Source organism: Drosophila elegans, unplaced genomic scaffold (genome assembly GCF_018152505.1).
Source record: "Drosophila elegans isolate 14027-0461.03 unplaced genomic scaffold, ASM1815250v1 contig_468, whole genome shotgun sequence".
Classification (NCBI taxonomy): Eukaryota; Metazoa; Arthropoda; class Insecta; order Diptera; family Drosophilidae; genus Drosophila; species Drosophila elegans.
In genome coordinates, this window is record NW_024545855.1 from 1,275,452 (window position 1) to 1,293,585 (window position 18,134).

An 18,134-nucleotide genomic window follows, 5' to 3' on the forward strand; every position below is an offset into this window, starting at 1 on the left:
CCTATCCCCACCCGTTTCTATCCCATCTCAGCCCACAATTAGCCAAACAAACTTTAATTAAAAATCGAGATCTTTTCCATTTGGATAGTCTATATATCATATTAGGAATCATTCTGGATGGGAATAGTTTACAATGTCTGCTATAATAGATCACCAGTGTAAGTTCCGTTTGGAACCACCTACGCAGAACTTTTTGCAGTTCAAAATGTGTTAATGTTGACGGTATACCAGCTTGCGTCCATTTTATGCGTTTCGTTTCGCGCGCACATCCCAAAATTCAAATGGGCCGCAACGAAATAATGGCAAACCAACACAACACAACAGAAAACGAAAGGAAAGACTATGTTTTTCTTGTTTTTCCTCTTCGGTAAGTGTGCGAGTACAGTGCGTAGTGAAAATGTAATGCAGAAACCAAAAAGTCTATTTCAATTACCGAGCTATTTTGTATATCTTATCGGAAGAGCAATCTAATCAGTCGTTTGAGATCACAATTAGGAAAAAACTGTATTGCCCAGTTACTTTTTCATATTTATCATATTATCAAGAATAAAAAAATATATTTAATTTATAAAAATACAAACATAATTTTGTAAATGGTAAATGGTAATGGAACATTGAATTAAAAATCATAGGGAATCATTTAGTAAATCATATTTCTGTCTTCCCACAACACTTTTGTGACACACTGCCCATCTGCGATTGTGTGGAAAATGCAAGGGAAAATTCATAAAGCGGCGGATGTTTTCTTAATTTTTAATGCTTTAGTTTTATTTAAGTGTTTATGGAGAAATAACTAATGAAAAACGCCTTGAATTGCATATTCCGCCGCAGTGGGATATTAATAAACGGGCGGCGTGCATGGGCCTGTGCTTGTGTTAAAGCGCAACATGATTCGCTCGATTTAAAATGCATTTCCATGCCAATGGCAACGCGCCGAGTTGCCGCCCTTTGATTTATAAAACAGGCCGTTGCGTTGCCTTAGCCGATTCCCCAGTCTCGGCCTCATCCCATCCCAGAACTTCGCTCCATGTCGCCGCCGTTTGTTTGCTTAATGTCAATGCAATTAAGGGGAAATACTTTTGGGCAAATATCTCATTGCCAGCGACCGTGCATTAAAACAAATAGGCAGTCTCGTTACTTTACAGCCAGCTTCTCTTATATTTCCACGCTTTAAATGCTCTTGCGAATGTTCAGTTTAAACATGAAATCTTAGCTATTCTAACACAAAACAACAAGCCAGGTTGTGGATTGGGGTGTTCCATGTTGACCAGGTATCCGGGGCAAAGCTATGGAAGATCAAGAGGGATTGGTTAGAGATTTGTCGATTTCTGTTAAATATTATAGGAGCACAACCAATGTTCTGTTTTTAGTAAGATAAGAGACTAATCTTACTAAAGCATTAGCACTTTTTAAATATTAAGTAAGCATTTGAGGTGTTATTAATTAACTGGTAAGAAAATTATTTCCCTAGTAATTAGATATACACATCCTCAATTTTTACAAATAATCTAAATAAATAACTAGCTTTGTTTGTTAAAATCAATTTTATGTTTGAAAACTGATACTAAAACATTTGTTCAACGATATTTATAAGTTTTAGGACTTCTCCATTCTACTAACTTCATTGATTAAGATCAAATGGACACTTAAACTTTAAAATATAATCCTTATTTTACCGAAGTATAACAAATGCAAAGGATCACATACAGATTAGTTATTTGGGCACACAAATAATTAAATAAAGTAACGAAAACCCAGCATAAATTAAGTTTTTGCGACGATTGGTTGTGCTATGCATTTCTGCTGGAAACTTACACAATCAAAACATCGAAATATAAGGGCGACTACACTGAATCACGGATCTTGCGGGTTTAGTGGCTTAGCTTAGGTATGGGGACTCCGACACTTCACTCCTTCTTGGGCACACTCAGGTCGTAGAAGAGCTTGCCCATGCCGCCGATGCCGACCAGAGCGAGGGCCATCGTGATCCGGTAGAGCACCTGGTCCATGGCGGAGCCCTTCAGGAAGACGGGCTTGCCGTCCTTCTTCTGGAAGTGGTCCTGCACCTTGCGGATCTCGAAGTATCCCTTCTCGATCTGCTCCTTGGGCACGGCGGCGGACCTTCGGCCAGCGGTGGTAGCGAAGCTACGGACAACAGCCTGTGTGAATTGTACAAAATGTGCGGTTAGTTCTGGGCGCTCCAGGGAACTTACGTAATTGCACGGGGAATTCTGTGTTTTTTGGACACATGAAACTCGTGCTTCTTCTCCAGCTTGGAGCCTGGAGTACCATCAATACACCTATTTACTTACTCTCGACAGATTCATCATCTTGCTTGCGTTTATTTTTAATATTTAGCAAAAATCGAGCAGTTTTCCTGGGCGAAAAATATCGAACCTCAAATATGACAGCTACAGCTGGAGCAAAATCGATGTTCTATCGATAAATCAATAATCGATACTTTTCCAGCACTTTTTTGCCATTCACCTGAAAGTTTATGTTTTTAGAAATAAACAAAAACTTACGCAGCTGCCTATTAAACGTTTAATTTATAATATCATAGCTTTAAAAAACACAAATCGTTGCCATGGGCTTTCTCACAGTATTAAAAAAGATGCGCCAGAAGGAAAAGGAGATGCGCATATTGTTGCTGTGAGTTCTTTGGATGTTAAAACAAGATTAGTGATTCATAGCTGGCGTTTCCTTTAGAGGCCTGGATAATGCCGGCAAGACCACGATCCTGAAGAGATTCAACGGCGAACCCATAGACACCATCTCACCCACACTGGGCTTCAACATAAAAACCCTAGAGCACAATGGCTACACCCTGAATATGTGGGATGTTGGTGGCCAGAAGTCCCTGAGATCCTACTGGCGGAATTACTTCGAGTGCACGGATGGCCTGGTTTGGGTGGTGGACAGTGCGGACAGGATGCGCCTGGAGTCCTGCGGCCAGGAATTGCAGGTCCTGCTGCAAGAAGAGCGCCTTGCAGGAGCCACACTACTGGTCCTATGCAACAAGCAGGATTTGCCCGGTGCCCTCTCATCAAATGAAATCAAGGAGGTACACAGTTTTTACTTTAGAGATTTAACAACATATTTAATATCTCTTATCCCTAAAGATACTACATCTAGAGGAGATCACCACGCATCATTGGCTGGTCGCCGGAGTTAGCGCAGTGACTGGGGAGAAGCTACTCAGCTCCATGGATTGGTTGATAGACGACATAGCCAAGCGTATATTCACTTTGGATTAAATATAACTTCCTTACTTCTCCAACAAGTACATTTTGTATAGTTTCTCCTGCTTTTCGTCGGCAAACTCGGGCTTAAAGTTCACTCTGTGTATGGATTCGAATCCTTCATCTAGTGCTGGTTCCTGATACTTCTTCTTCATCATGTTAAAGACCATGTCCTTGATTTTGGAGTGCTTGGAGTCGGATAACTCGCGGAAAGCGATGTTGTGCTTCACCTGAGCCACGGGCACGTTCATCACAAGACAGCGGCAGGGAACCTTCATTTCGCTGGCCAGCTGCAGGAATTTCTTGCGAGATGCTGGATCCACATTGGTGTTGTCCACCACACAGGACTTTCCCGAGTCGAGGAAGCGTTTGCAGGCAGTCAGACAGTTCTGAGTGCTTCCCAAGGTGTCCGCATTGACCATTTTGTAGCCCCGCGATTGGAAAAAGGTGCTGCAGAAGTGACTTTTGCCGGAACCAGGCAACCCCACCATTATCACCATTTCACAGGGGTGACCCTCGAAGGTTAGGTCATCTGGTTCAAGCAGAGCCAACTGGTCATTTACGGCAGTGGGATCGAAGTCCGGCTTGTTCCACTGCTCCACTCGTTTGCCCAGAAAATGCACCTCTGGCGTGTAGAACGAAATTCCAATGTTGGCGGCAAAGAGTCTGTCGGCTAGAGAGTGATCCTTACGCTGCTTGGTGACTCCCTTGCCCGTCTCCGGTCTTCCAGCTGCATCGCCCACGTAGAAACAGCGATCTTCCTTAATCTCCAGACCTTCATTCATTTCGTTTTTAAGATGCTGCCACATTCCAGTCAGCGGTTTGCGGTAGAAGCCATCTCCAATGGCTATAAATACCTGAACGGGAACTCCTAGTTTGGCCACAATTTGCTTGATCTTGACCTTAAAGTCATCATGGTTGACTTTTCCTCGAGCTATGCCACCTTGGTTAGTGAAGAAACAGATCTTAAACCCTTCCTTGTGAAGGCTCTTCAGTTTCTCTGGGACTTCGGGAAATATGATCTGCCAATCGTCTGTGTTTTTGGGGAAAACCAGTCCCGATTTAGTTTTAATAATGGTGCCATCCATATCGTAGCCGGCTATCTTTTCAGAGGGTCTCACGCCGTTGCTGGTGAAGATTACCAGTTTGCCATTGCCAGCAGAGTCCCATTTCTCGGCCTTCTCGGTAACCAATGATGACGTGGGCGATGGAGCAGCTTCCTCCTGGTCATCCATTGGTGGCGGACTGAAAACCACCTCGAAGGGATGCCTGCCGTAGACGATCTCCACCAGATCGCCGTGTTTCAGCTCACATACCGAATCCTGCATCACCATCACGCCATTGACGCCGCAAGGATTCACTCCCAGAACTTTCAAGGCCACAACGGCCTTCTTCATGTCCACCTGCAGTTCAATTTGCCGCTTGGAGCACTTGGCATCTCGGATTCCCGTTTCCCGGCTGCGTCCCACGAAATTCTCGCCGGCGGTCAGGTGAATCACTTGGTGCTCCGGTTCCGTGGGTTTCAGGCTACAGATCCTGGCAGCCACATCCTTGCCAGCTTTTCCCACCGAGCGGTTCAGGTACTTAGCCATGGACATCTTGTAGCATTAACTTCCAATTAAAAAGCATTGTTTGATTTCAGCGAATTTGTGGAATTAGCGCGTTGCAGTGCGGCAATAAAGAAGAAGAAATTGTCATTAACACAAAAGAGAAAACAATCGCTGTGAATGAAATGTACGGTTTTAAAAAAGAAAATTTGAATTTTAAATTAGTAAAAAACAAAGAGTGCAAGATCTAGCCAAATTAAAGAAGGCTTTTTATAAATTAGCAAACAATACTTTATCATTTCAATTGCTTTCCAGTCAAAAGCAGTCAAAATTTCGTTTAAAATAGTCACACGTTTCATAAAATAATGCAACGAAATTGCCTCTCATTGCGCGTAAGTAAATTTTAGTCTTTAAATCATTTATACAATTTGAAGTTATATTTTTTACAGCCCCTCCTCCGGGGAGTCGGTGAACTGGGACCATTATGTCCACCCACTTGTCTATTTCGCAACTCTGCAGCTTTGAAGTATGCCACTGCAGCTCCAAAGACAGCTCCTGGCAAAGTACCTGAGAAAATGCTCAAGTTACGAAAGCAATTTCAAGCGGACAACGATTTGCCTATTTTTCTCAAGGGCGGCGGAATGGATAATATTTTGTACAGATCGACCTGGGTACTTTGCATACTCGGATTAGCTGGCGATATCTGGTTGTGGCTTGGCTATATTATCGCCTAAAATAATAAAGGATCGCGCAGATAATCCCGAATAAAAAACCGAACACTCAAATTAATATGTATTAGGAAACAATGTTTTACATTCTGTACATTCTTTTGGTTAATTACTAGTATCGTTTCTGTACATAACTAGTTTCAATACGGCAAATTAAACACACTTACATTTGAACATTATCAAGTTTTTTACATCTGTTACATTTTCAGGTCTCTAAAAGGTAATTATTTAAATCGTGGGACATGCATGATTGAAAAGCTTTTCAAAATCTTTCGAATCAAATTAAGCCGAAATTCAAATTAACCCGCCATTTACTGGCCATTCGCATAACATTAATTATTATTTAGGATATTTTGAATCTTAAATATATTTTGTCGTAGTGCAGCTGGTCACACTGCTTGCACAACTTGCAATTTTGTCGGCATTTTTTTACTGCATTTTTCTTACTTTCAAAAGGTACGTAAGCACGAAATTCCAACTAAACTATGTATTTTTACCTGATTTAACACTTTTGCCGGAGAGGTTTTCGTTTGTTCTGCAATTGTCTAACCATGTAGATTTATAATCACTCACATTTTCCCAAGTGAGCAGCTAGTTTTCACGTTTTCGGGCTTCATTTTAGCCATAGATTTTGGTTTTCCATATTCTCTTGGCAAAAAACCCCGCTTAACTGCCACATCTGCAGATTTGTGGGTTGGCCAGAGATAAAGTGCATCCATCATCAAGTTTCAATCATGTGTTCCCCCAACTCTTTGGCTTTTCTTCCAAATTAAAGTAGCATTTTCACGTTTTCCAGTTGAGCGACTCAAGTGTCATGTAAATAAAGTCTTCAAACGAAAAGTTTCGAAAAATTCCCCAGTAATGTTTTGGCTAAAAGGGGTCCAGAGGTCCCGGCAGCAACTGAACAGGCTCTGCCAGTTCCGTAGTCGTCCAAATTACGGGAGCAGTCCCAGTGTCCGGGCGATCCCATCGCCAATCTCCATCTCCAGAAGCTCAGGATTTTGTAGATCCCTCGTTCGTTTGTACAGGTACTTGCCAGGTGATATCTCTCTCTATGTAAGACATCTTATCCATCCCCATCTCCTGCCATCTTTCCAGTTGCAGTGCAAATCTTCCCCAACCCGCTGAGATGGCCAGTAAAACCGCCCACTTCGTCCTGCCCAACACGCAGCCCATCGCCGATCTGGACTGCAAGACTGCCTTCGAGAACCTGACGGACAAGGAAAAGCTCTATGCCCACCACTTCAGCAAGGCCTCCTGGGACGGCGGCCTCATCGCCCTGATCCAGTCCAGTCCAGAGGCACCGCTCATCTTCTCCCTGCTGCACCGCATCTTTGTGGCCGAGAAGCCGGCGGAGCTGAGGGCCAAGGCCCTGGAAGCAGGAGTCTCTGCGGATGACTACACGGTAAGGGGTCTATACAGTAGGGCTCCTAGGATCTATTGAGAGAAATACCTAGCTAGTTTGCTAGTAGATAAGTGCACTTATTGTATTTCTTAACAGAAAGACACAATTTCATTCAAACTTTGATCTAAAGATTATAAAACAAGTGTACAAATGAGATAACTAGGGTGTGTGAAACCATCTTTAAAAAGAACAAAGCTTGAAGACAATACTCCAAATGTTTATATGACAGCTTTAATATCGTTTCTATAAACCGTCCTCTTTTCAAGATAATACTCTAATGGCTTTTATGGAATTAAGTGTATGAGTATTTCCACAATTTTGATAATAAAAAAGTTCTCTAAATACATAAAAATACTAATTAATGGACTATTCTGTACTTTCAGGGCTTCCTGGTCTACACCTGCGGCGTGTTCGCCAATGCGGGCAACTACAAGGGCATGGGTGACAGCAAGATCGTGCCCAATTTGCCCGAGAAGAAGTTCGAGGCCATAGTGAAGTCCTCGGCTGCCTACGCCAACGAGCCGCGTGTGGGAAAGATCTTCGAGAAGGTCAAGGATCTGATCTATGCACTGGAGTCGCGCAACGAGATCCTGGGCTTTGCTCCCGATGGAATCACCACCTACTGGTCGGACAACTGCACCAAGGAGGACTCGGAGATTGTGAACTCCTGGCTGACCTCCAAACGCATCGAACCCTACATGTGCCGCACCTTCAAGGTGTCCGAAAATGGTAAAACCATCTACGACGTGAAGCTGGGATCGGTGGCGGACTCCGCGCAGGACGGGATCACACTGCCGCTGGAGGAGTACAAGGGCAACCAGTTCCGGGTGACTCGCGGCGACTACCAAATGCTGCTGCAGCGCGTCAACCAGCATCTGCTGGAGGCCCAGAAGTACGCGGCCAACGACAACGAGTCCAAGATGATCGAGCACTACGTCCGCTCCTTTGAGCAGGGCTCGCTGGCCGAGCACAAGGACGGATCGCGTTGGTGGATCAAGGACAAGGGACCGGTCATCGAGACCTACATTGGCTTCATTGAAACGTACAGGGATCCGGCCGGAGGTCGTGCCGAATTCGAAGGCTTCGTGGCCATGGTGAACAAGGAGAGCTCAGCGAAGTTCTCCGAGCTGGTGAACCGCGCCGAAAAGCTGGTGGAGTACCTGCCCTGGACGGAGCCTTACGAGAAGGACTCCTACCTGAAGCCAGACTTCACATCCCTGGATGTGCTCACTTTCGCCGGCAGCGGAGTGCCAGCAGGCATCAATATTCCAAACTACGACGAAATCCGACAGGACGAGGGCTTCAAGAACGTGTCGCTGGGCAATGTGCTGGCCAACATCAACCGCAAGGACCCCATTCCCTTCCTCTCCGAGGAGGATCAGACCCTGATGAAGGAGTACAAGGTGAAGGCTTTCGAGGTGCAGGTGGGACTCCACGAACTCCTGGGCCACGGCAGTGGCAAGCTCTTCCGCATCGACGAGGCCGGCGTCTACAACTTCGACAAGGAGAACACCAAGAACCTGATCACCGGCGAGCCCATCGCCAAGTGGTACCTTCCCGGAGAGACGTACGACACCAAGTTCGGCGCCATCGGCTCCTCGTACGAGGAGTGTCGCGCCGAGGCCGTCGGCCTGTATCTCTCCCTGCAGCGCGACATCCTGGAGATCTTCGGCTTTAAGGACAAGGTGGAGCAGGACAACATTATCTACATCAACTGGCTGAGTCTCATCTGGAACGGCATGGGCGTGGCGCTGGAGATGTTTAACCCCAAGTCAAAGCTGTGGCTGCAGGCGCACTCCCGTGCCCGCTTTGTGATCATGAAGGTGCTGCTGGAGGCGGGCGAGGGACTCGTTAAGGTCGAGGAAACCGAAGGTGGCAAGAACCTGCTGCTGACAGTGGACCGCAGCAAGATCGACACGGTGGGCCGGAAGGCGCTGGGCGACTTCCTCACCAAGCTACAGGTGTACAAGTCGACGGCCGACATCGAGGCGGCCTCCAAGATGTACGAACACTACTCAGAGGTGAACGAGAGCGGCTCGCATCCGTGGGCCAAGTGGCGGGACATTTGCCTGGCGCACAAGAAGCCACGCATGATCCTCGTCCAGGCCAACACGGTGGTGGGCAAGGACCAGAAGGTCCAGCTGAAGACCTATGAGCCCACGCACGAGGGCTACATCCAATCCTGGGTGGAACGCTACCCCACCACCGACATCGACGATCTGCTGGAGACCATTGTGGAGAAGGACAAGAAATACTTCCCGACTGCCTTCAACAAATGAGAACATTTCGCATTTAACAAGTTCGCCTGTACTTTGAAATCCATTTGTTAACTACAATTCTGAGAAAAATTATAATAGTCATTTAATGACAGAGTAGAAATTTTAATTTACAACTTGTATTTCAATTTCACTGAGAGATTTGTTCTGTAAAGCAGGAGAAAGGCATATTTATATGAAATATTTTTTGTTTTATTCAAAAGTAATTTGTTTTTAAAACTATTTTTTACAATGATTTTGAAAAAAAAATGTTTAAGAAAAATTAAAATTAACCTCTATTTATTAGGAAAATTTGAATTAAAAGAAAATGATCTTTTTAAATATTAAATGATCCCATAGTGCTTCGTAGTGAATGATAAAATACTATTCCTGGTCGCGGTTGCCATTCACCGTTGAACGCTAACAAGGACCTGTTGCTAAATATTTGTATTATCCAAGATACTGATAATTGTATATTTACATATATAAACAGACTTAAAACCACAATGGAGTTTGTAAAAGTAGCTAGCAATCTTTGATTTCAAAGTGCTCATAGTTATTACCCAAAAATATTCTGTTGTTTATTTTATTTTTTTTGTTTTGGTTCCCCTGGATTTGCTGGGTTTCTGTTTGGACTATAGCAACCACCATGGCAACCGCAAGAAATGGGCGTGACCAGGAGGACTCCGGAATTTTCAGCATCGGAAAACCGCAATTCAAGTTGCCACAGTCGCTGCGCCTGGAGCACGACTTCTATAGCTCCCGGCTCTTCCAGAAGATGCAGAACGACCTGGAGAAGGTGAATCGCAGTCTGGAGCTGTCCAAGGAGAACCCAATGACCAGGGATTTCATTGAGAAAGCGACCATGACGCAGGAAATGATGCAGATGAAGCACGCGGAATTTGTGGAGAAGAAACGCCGTCAGCAATTGCGACGGGATTGCGAGGAACTAAGGGTTTTGGCGGAGCAACTGCGTCTAGCAGCCATTTCCAAGGAGCTAGCCGAGAGTCTGGAGGACCGGAAACGCCAGCGACAGCTGTCCGTGAAAGTGGAGGCCCAGGAAGTGGCCGAGGAGCGATGCCTGCTGGAAGCCAAGGAGCGCGAAAGGGAAGCCGCTTTGAAGGAGGAACAGCGACGCCTGCGTGAATCCTTGGCAGAACAAATGGAGGAGAACCGGCGACGTCGCCAGCAGGAGCACGCCCAGGTGATGAACGATCGCGAGCTCAGCCAGCTGAGACAGAAGCAAATCCAAGAGGAGGATCGCGCCCAGCAGCTGGAAATTGAGCGGAAGAAGCTGCAGAAGCGCCAGGACATGCTGCAGTCCATCAAGGAGAACCAGGCTCTCAGGGAGTGGCAGCGGGCCCAGAACAACCAGGAGCTGGGTGACCTAGCCCAAAAGCAATCGGAAATCGAGCGAAGGAAGCTGCAGTTGGAGGAGGAACGCCAGGATGTGCAGCGCAAGAAGCAGGAGATTAGCATCCGCCTGGGTCAGCAGGTTCTGGAGATAGAGGTGAGTCATGGAAAGTCCATCATCATTAGACACTCATCCCATTTTTTTGCAGAATAAAAAACGCCATCGGGACAATCTGCTGCTGGATCTGCTGGAGGCGGAATACACGGCCAAGAGTGACGAGCGATTCCGCCAGCAGCTGCAGCAGGAGCAGTTGTCACGTCGGCGCACCAGACAAGAGTTGGATCGCTACCGCCAGGAGGTGGAGCACCGCAAGATGGCCCAGATGCAGCTCAAGCGGATGGAGTTGGCCACGCAGCAGCAGGAGGCGCCGGATGTGAGCAGTCAGGAGGCGGAGAAGCAGCTGGAGGACTACCGCAGGCGCAGGGCCCATGGGGCCACCTTGCTGGCCATGATCGAGGATAACCAGCGGAAACGCGCGGAGGCCACCGCCGAAAATATCCAGTACTTCGATGCTAAGACGAAGACCGATGCCGAACAGGAGGAGCGTGTCAAGCAGGAGCGGTTGGCCATGTTGGGACAGGTTCCCGCCTCCGTTCTTCGGTATCTGCCCAAACATGTCCTGACCTCCAAGGATCGCGAGCATTTCTGCCGGGAGGATGTGCAGGCGTTGGGCGGCGGAGATTCCTAGCCTTCTTCTAGATTGTAGTTTCACAATGGACATGTAATATTTAATAGGCAATTCATTTGAATTGGTCCTTGGCATCTCAACATATATAATTCAAATTTAAACCGCCACTCTGCGTACGTGACGTGTATCACTTCGGCATGTGGCGTTGCCAGATCTTTGTATTTTCCCATGCAGCTGCCACACCTACGAAAATGCCATGTTCGCACCAAAGAATAAATGTCCCGATTATTTGGAGCCGGAGAAAGTACATGGAAAAGAGTTTGCAAGAGGGGAAATACCCTCTGTGGATGGAGGAAGGCGGATGGTGGCTCCGTCTTGCTTGGATGGACTGAGCTATATTTCTTGTCACTGTTATAGCCAAGTTACACTCACAGACGTGCGTGAGTGACAAGAAAATATCGTTAGAGACGAATACACATCGATGTGTCGATGTTGGCATCGATAATCTGCCAAACATCGATACGACCGATATTTCGGAAACATCGATTCATCGATATTGCCATCGACCACCTCTATGGCGAACGCTGACGCTTACTGTAATTAAAAATCTGACGTACAAACAAAAACACGGAAATCGCAGTGAAAGGGCGGTGCACAAGTGACAGTGTTTTGGCAAAATGCCCGGGCAAGTTTTGATTATGTTTAGCAGTGCCTAGAAGGCAAAGTGCGCGACGCTGAAACGCAAGAATCGCGATCAACCGAAACGCGGAAATCGAAAAGTGAAAAAAACCAAGTCGCAGACAGCGAACTTTGGACACAGACAATCGCAACAAACACAGACGGAAAAACAAAGAAAAAGCGAAGAAATGTCGGCGCAACGACTGAATGCAGCGGAGCGGGATCTGGAGAAGTTCATCAAGTTCCTGGTCTTGAAGTCCACCCAGGTGGTGGTCCAATCCCGGCTGGGCGAGAAGATGCAGACGCAGTGCAATCCACTGGCGGGCAGCGATTGGTTCAACATTGCCGTCCAGGATCATCCGGAGGTCCTGGACGAGACCAAGCGGGCCCTCAATCTGAAGACCGGGGAGAGCATCCTGCAGCGCCTGCCGCTGTGCGTGGAAATCTCCCTGAAGACCGCCGAGGGCGACCAGATGGTCCTTGAGGTGTGGTCGCTGGACCTAATCCCACCCCAGAACGGCTCCTCCCCGGCCACAAACGACCTGAACCCCGAGGGTCAGACGCTGAAGGCAGCCCACGCCATCTACAACCGCATGGGCATCATGCTGAAGTCCCTCATCTCGCTGACCCGCACCACGCCCGCCTACAAGTTGTCCCGTCGCCAGTGTCCCGACTCGTACGGCATCTTCTACAGGATCTACGTGGACAGGCCTCAGGTCCACACCCTGGGCGAGGGCCACAAGCACGTGAAGATCGGCCAGCTCAGCACCATTGTGGGCTCGTTGGTCATGTCGGTGGCCTACCGCACCAAGTTGACTATCTCGCCCACGGCAGCGCAGGCGGAGAGCAACACCATCATGCTGAAATCGGACCACTTTAGGCCCGCCACAGATGCCAGTTCACCGGTCAACCAGCAGCAGCTCCACAATGGCATTGCGTTGGTCAAGAAGCTGGGCTTAGGTGGTCTTAATTCCGCCCAGAACCCAGCAGATCGACGCTTCATCGACATCGAGAAGCCGCTGCGTCCGGGGGCCTTCACCGATATGGGCAAACTAAAGCAGTACACGGAGGATGACTTTGTGCTGCCCGAAACACCGCCCTTCGAGTGGCTTCTACGTGGGCGCGGCTCTGTGGAGTCCCTCAACCGCCTGGATAACAATACAACCGCGAGTGTGCTCAGTAGCAATAACAACAACAATCCACAGGACAGTAAATTCAACCAGAGCAGCAATCTCAACAATAACTCCACGGGCTTCAAGAGTTTTGAAAAGAACTCGGGCAACTCGGTGTCGCCCATCAAGAGCCTGCTGATCCCCGCCAGTGCCACAACCACGTATCGTCACCATTCGGAACCGGCGCTACAACCGCCGCCCGATGATGATAATCTGCTCAAGGAGCTGCACTTTCCCTTCGCCTCGCCCACGTCGCATGTCAACGATCTGGCCAAGTTCTACAGGGAATGCTATCATGCGCCGCCGCTCAAGGGTCTCAATGAGCTGCAGGCAGAGATTTCCTCGGTTTGCTCGACCTCACCGGTAACCAATGGCTCTGGCGGCGGAGCAGCATGTGGTCCCACGGCAGCGGCAACGGCGATTGCCACCAGTTCCGCCGATGCCAGCGCCATGGATGACCTGTCCCGGCAGTTGGAGCAGTTCGAGACCTCGCTGGAGGACTACGACAAGCTGGTCTCGCAGTTCGGACTCACGGGCTCCTCGTCGACGGGCAGCCGCAGCAGCGGTGGCCTCCAAATGAGCAACTGAGTTGGATTATACCCCCAGACGTGTCATTAGTTAGACCTTATTTATAGAGGGGCGGTCAAGGATAAACTGAAAGTGAAGAAAACTATTTTAAGAGAACTGCATGGAAAAGTATAGGTCTGGTAGTTTAATTGGTTACTGAAGAGTTAACAATTATTCTTTAAAAGATAAGCATTCAAAATTTGTACAAATAACAAAGTGGAATATTTATCATTTTCTACCTTATCATTATAATCAGTTATTTTCCATGAAAGTTTGTAAGAGAAAAACGAATTTTAGACCTAATAATTCCCCTAAAGCCTTTCTTAAAATTGTCCAAAGATTGTCAACTAAAAATTTGACCCGCCCCACTTTTTATGTATGCCATTGTGTTAAGTTGAGTTGATAGGCTGCTTTTTGATATTACCCGCTATGTAAATACTATATGTAAGGCTTTTGTAGGCTCTAGGTCCGTCTAGGTTGTACATAGGAATAGAGAGCTCATGTCACGTTTTAAAGTTTCCGATGCAGCAGTTTAGACCTTACATTAGTAAGTGCCACATGCATATACATATAGACGGCTATAGCTTGTGCATATGGTAGTAAGTTGGGCGTACTCGTCGCTTGTTTGTTTGTTTGTTTCTTTGTTCAAGTGCCTTTCGCCTGCTTGTAAGTGAAAAAAATCGTGTATGTACATAAATAACTATAGATAACAGCAATTAATCAGAAAGCTAAAAGGTTTATTTGTGTTGTAAGTGAGCAAAAAAAAAGCCAGATGGCCGATTTAAAAACGAACTGTTCGATGGTATATGCAATGCATAACCACTAATCGAAAAAGCGAAACTATTCGAAAGACTTGAAGCATAACGAAATATATCTATCCTAACTTAGTTGGTACTGTCAGGAAGTTGAAAAGAACAGCTAGTGTTTTCTTTTAACTTTAATCTTGGTCGCCGTTGCTATTTATTGGTTTTGAAATTACAAAATTATGCCTACATATATGAGAATTGAAATTCGAGTATACATCAAAAATACACTTAACAATAAGAGAATAATAAAATTTATACATACATATAAACAATGAATAAAAGCAATTGTTAATCAAGACACTAATCAAAATGTTTACTTCACTTTAATGAGGCGTGTCACTTGTTGAATCTGTATGATCTATAGTCTATGCCCTAAAGTTAACCTTGCAAAAGGCAGAAGAACGCCCAGATGTACATATATGCTGTATCTTTTAATATCTAGACCATTCCGGATCGCTCAGGTCATGTGACTTACCTATACGAGATACGAGGTAAACACTCCCCCCAAAGGGTTTTTCCGCCGCCTTAAACCGGTTTTTGTTTGTTTTCATTTTGCATACTTACTTTATCGTACTGGAATAGCATTCTATCAGTCAATCAGTTCGAACAGTATTGTATAATGTACGTCAGAGTCAAGAGTGTTGCGCTGCACCTGACTAACTGCCAGTTTGTTGTGGTCGTTATCAATTAACATGCGATTAGTATGCTCGATCTCCCCACAGCTGACGACTCTCCCAGATGACTGTATAGTATATATCTTTGAGCTAATCTCTGGTACTATTTGCGCACTCCGGGGATTGCAATATTTTCGCATTTCAGCCGCCATTCCATGGCGAATTAACGTCACTATGGCAACGGCAACGACATCGCAAAGGCTAAATAGTTTTATTTTTAACTAAGCACATATACTATTTTTTGTTGTTTCGCCGATCCGATCCGCAAGTTATCTGCTGTTTTGCTTTGTGCCCGATTCTTTATTTCGAGTGCTAATGACATTGTCATAGTGCAAAACAAACGGACAGCTGTACACGCTTTTGGTTGCCTTCACGTGAGTGGGTGGAACTAAGAGTTTGGGTGGTGTAGAGTTGATAGCTTAAAAACACCTGTATCTTAAGGGTTCAACAATCGACAGAACATGTTTTGTAAAGTAGTTTTAGACAAGTGAAACAAAAGAAATGTATTAATTTCTGTTCTCTGTGATTTGAGAACCTGTCTTAAAATCAAACATAAATCTAAACTAAACGACAACAAATAAATTGTTTTGGAAAACAACAGATCAAACATTTATATTACTTTTAAATTTGTTGTAAACCCGTACAGTTTAAAATAGCTTGATAAAAAGCCAACCTTCTTTCGTTATCGGAATTTTTTGGGGTCAACCTAGCACAGTTCTAAAAGTTCCAACTTTGGCAACAATTTTCCTAATTTCTGAGTTGATAGTAAACCAACTACTTGTTGTCCACTTTATAATAATATTAAAATGCTTTTAGTTTAACAACCCCTGTTGATTGTGTTAGCTGGTGTCAAAAATAGAATGCCGGGGAACAGACTAAACTACAGGCTATTCTGGTAATGAACTTTGGTAACAAGTCCGAAAGATAAAACTTAACGATCGCACCGTGGCGACAACAGGTCGCCGGCACTGCATTTGTGTGGGGACACCACCTCACCTCACTCGAATATATATATATATGCACACAGATTTTGTTTTGGCTTTCGGTTTTAATTGTCCAACGTTTTCGCCGTCCGCCTTTGTTTGAAGTTCGCTGTTGCCAAGCGCCGAAAATGGTGACGCGTTGCCAACAATTGAATGTATTTATTTGCCTTTTGGCTTCGGACTGCATATGAAATGCAAACTTTGGCAGGCGGGAAAATTGCTTTCGAGTGATTAATTTTTACTTTTTTGTATCTGCCGGTGCCAACGCTCCAAATAATCTACAGCTACCCACGGGAACCGGATTGCACTCTCTCCCCCGGTTTTTTCCCTTCTTCCGGCGCCCACGCACCTCAAATTGAATTTTTTACAGTATGCTTTCAGTGAACTCATGATAAAATGAATTCGCATAATTAAGAAACCTCAAATACCATTAAGATTTATTTTTCGGGACTTAATTAAATTGATAATATGGTCTTTTCAACAAGATGGGTTTTTTTCCTTACTAAAATAAAAAAATAAATTCTTTCCAAATGTAACCCATTTATTTATTTTACAGTACACAAAGCTGTTTTTAAATCATGTTTGTTTTTAAGTAGTTTGATTTATGGAGGTCAGACTGTATCTTCTTGAGGCAGCGGAATTTTTTGATTGTATTCACGTGCCGAGGTAAACCGTTTCAGTTCAAGTAAAATCCCCCGCAAGGTGGATTCGTGTTTCGAAATTTCTTGATAAGCTCGCCCGAGCAATAACGATAAACAACAAATGGCGATAAAGACAGGGCCCAAATGCAATGCGGACGCGGTCAGAGCTATAATTGCGTTTTTATGCAACGCGCGACCGCATATTTGAAATTGTTGTTCCAAGCTCGCTTAGAAATCGACAAAAAAGATGAATGGACGAGCTTGGAAGCTCCGATTCTGAGCTTTCCATGCAGCTGCAATGGGTTTGTGCAACTCCAAGAGAAACCCACTCATGTCTACAGGGGCGTATAAAAGAGGGCGGGTCCTTGGGGCCAAGTACTCTCTTTACAATGGGGTCAAAATATCTATTCTGAGCAGATTTAGTGTATAATATAATTGTGAATACTAAATTAGCTAATCTTTAAGATAGCATTTGATTAAATGGATTATAAAGTCCACATACAAAAAAACTATCAAAACAATACATCTATTCTTAAACATTTTCAATTTAATAATAACTGATACTTTATTTCTAATCTCTATAGAGAGATAATAAAGTTGATTTCGAAAACTTTTTGTAAACAGAATTTTGATAAGATTAGATTGATATTTATCTTGATGACTTGATGTCATTAAACTTATTGAAAGTGTATATTTCACTTGGAAAAACTGTATGCATTAAATATGTGTATCTTTATTTACATTTATTCATCTAATATTTATAAGTTTCAATTTTTTTTTCACCAACCCCTTTGGAAAATATTCCGCTTCTACCACTGCAAGCACTGGTACTAGTTGTCCATCTGGTTTGCCGGCTTTGGAAACCAGCTGCAATAATAGTGAGCATAATTGAATTTATTTTTAGACACCCACTGCAACTGCATCTGCATCCGCTTGTAGTTTCCACATTCCACACCGATTTCCATATGTTTTAACATGTTGCTCATACGCCCGAGTCACATTTTCATTGCTTTTGGGGTTGGGGGTTGGGCTGGTCTGGGCTGCCTTGGCGAATTTTTGGTAAACAACAGCATAAAAACATGCGTAATAAACTTACAGCTACGCGTTGCTACGTGCCGAAAGTCTCGAAGCCGCCCGGTTTCCAGGTTCCACCAGCCCACTCCCTTTCCACCACCATTTTCCAACCATGTGACAATGTGCAGAGAAAAAAAAACAATTTTTTTTTATGGATTTTCTATTTATTACTTTGAGACTAGATGTTAAGATTTTAATATTAAAACAATATATTAAAATAAGAACAATTTTAATTGTTTAACAGAGAAATAAAAAATTGCAATATTTTATATATTTTGTAACAAAATAAATTTTAATTATTTTTGATGAAACATTATACA

General features: G+C 44.7%; 7 protein-coding genes across 9 annotated transcripts; 5 read left to right on the forward strand and 2 right to left on the reverse strand.

Moving 5' to 3' along the window:
- Positions 1-1,134: 1,134 nt before the first annotated feature.
- LOC108143766 (cytochrome c oxidase subunit 7A, mitochondrial) lies at positions 1,135-2,438 on the reverse strand. The gene is made up of 3 exons (XM_017268295.2): positions 2,313-2,438; positions 1,816-2,159; positions 1,135-1,286 (listed from the first exon to the last, which is right to left on the reverse strand). Exons 1-2 carry the CDS (start codon positions 2,328-2,330, stop codon positions 1,908-1,910), a joined length of 270 nt encoding a protein of 89 aa, XP_017123784.1. The 5' UTR covers positions 2,331-2,438; the 3' UTR covers positions 1,135-1,286; positions 1,816-1,907.
- A 43-nt stretch (positions 2,439-2,481) lies between these two features.
- On the forward strand, positions 2,482-3,283 carry LOC108144060 (ADP-ribosylation factor-like protein 2). The gene is made up of 3 exons (XM_017268705.2): positions 2,482-2,652; positions 2,710-3,064; positions 3,123-3,283. The coding sequence occupies exons 1-3, from the start codon at positions 2,588-2,590 to the stop codon at positions 3,255-3,257; spliced, it is 555 nt and encodes a 184-aa protein (XP_017124194.1). The 5' UTR covers positions 2,482-2,587; the 3' UTR covers positions 3,258-3,283.
- Positions 3,073-4,930, reverse strand: LOC108144059 (uncharacterized protein F21D5.5). Its single transcript, XM_017268704.2, has one exon. It carries the CDS (start codon positions 4,838-4,840, stop codon positions 3,269-3,271), a length of 1,572 nt encoding a protein of 523 aa, XP_017124193.1. The 5' UTR covers positions 4,841-4,930; the 3' UTR covers positions 3,073-3,268.
- A 131-nt stretch (positions 4,931-5,061) lies between these two features.
- On the forward strand, positions 5,062-5,691 carry LOC108143807 (cytochrome c oxidase subunit 7A1, mitochondrial). Its single transcript, XM_017268330.2, has 2 exons — positions 5,062-5,181; positions 5,239-5,691. The coding sequence occupies exons 1-2, from the start codon at positions 5,155-5,157 to the stop codon at positions 5,521-5,523; spliced, it is 312 nt and encodes a 103-aa protein (XP_017123819.1). The 5' UTR covers positions 5,062-5,154; the 3' UTR covers positions 5,524-5,691.
- A 201-nt stretch (positions 5,692-5,892) lies between these two features.
- LOC108143978 (dipeptidyl peptidase 3) lies at positions 5,893-9,307 on the forward strand. 2 transcript variants are annotated; one of them, XM_017268588.2, is made up of 4 exons: positions 5,912-5,973; positions 6,314-6,545; positions 6,616-6,922; positions 7,306-9,307. In XM_017268588.2, the coding sequence occupies exons 2-4, from the start codon at positions 6,379-6,381 to the stop codon at positions 9,199-9,201; spliced, it is 2,370 nt and encodes a 789-aa protein (XP_017124077.1). In that variant the 5' UTR covers positions 5,912-5,973; positions 6,314-6,378; the 3' UTR covers positions 9,202-9,307. The 2 variants fall into 2 exon arrangements, with proteins under 2 accessions (XP_017124078.1, XP_017124077.1); XM_017268589.1 differs by lacking the exon at positions 6,314-6,545 and having other exon boundaries at positions 5,893-5,973.
- Positions 9,308-9,430: 123 nt separating this feature from the next.
- On the forward strand, positions 9,431-11,386 carry LOC108143979 (meiosis-specific nuclear structural protein 1). 2 transcript variants are annotated; one of them, XM_041709066.1, is made up of 3 exons: positions 9,431-9,723; positions 9,819-10,687; positions 10,740-11,386. In XM_041709066.1, the coding sequence occupies exons 2-3, from the start codon at positions 9,827-9,829 to the stop codon at positions 11,277-11,279; spliced, it is 1,401 nt and encodes a 466-aa protein (XP_041565000.1). In that variant the 5' UTR covers positions 9,431-9,723; positions 9,819-9,826; the 3' UTR covers positions 11,280-11,386. The 2 variants fall into 2 exon arrangements, with proteins under 2 accessions (XP_041565000.1, XP_041564999.1); XM_041709065.1 differs by having other exon boundaries at positions 9,431-10,687.
- Positions 11,387-11,798: 412 nt separating this feature from the next.
- On the forward strand, positions 11,799-14,746 carry LOC108143971 (autophagy-related protein 13 homolog). The gene has a single exon (XM_017268575.2). It carries the CDS (start codon positions 12,086-12,088, stop codon positions 13,655-13,657), a length of 1,572 nt encoding a protein of 523 aa, XP_017124064.1. The 5' UTR covers positions 11,799-12,085; the 3' UTR covers positions 13,658-14,746.
- The last annotated feature ends 3,388 nt before the right edge of the window (positions 14,747-18,134 follow it).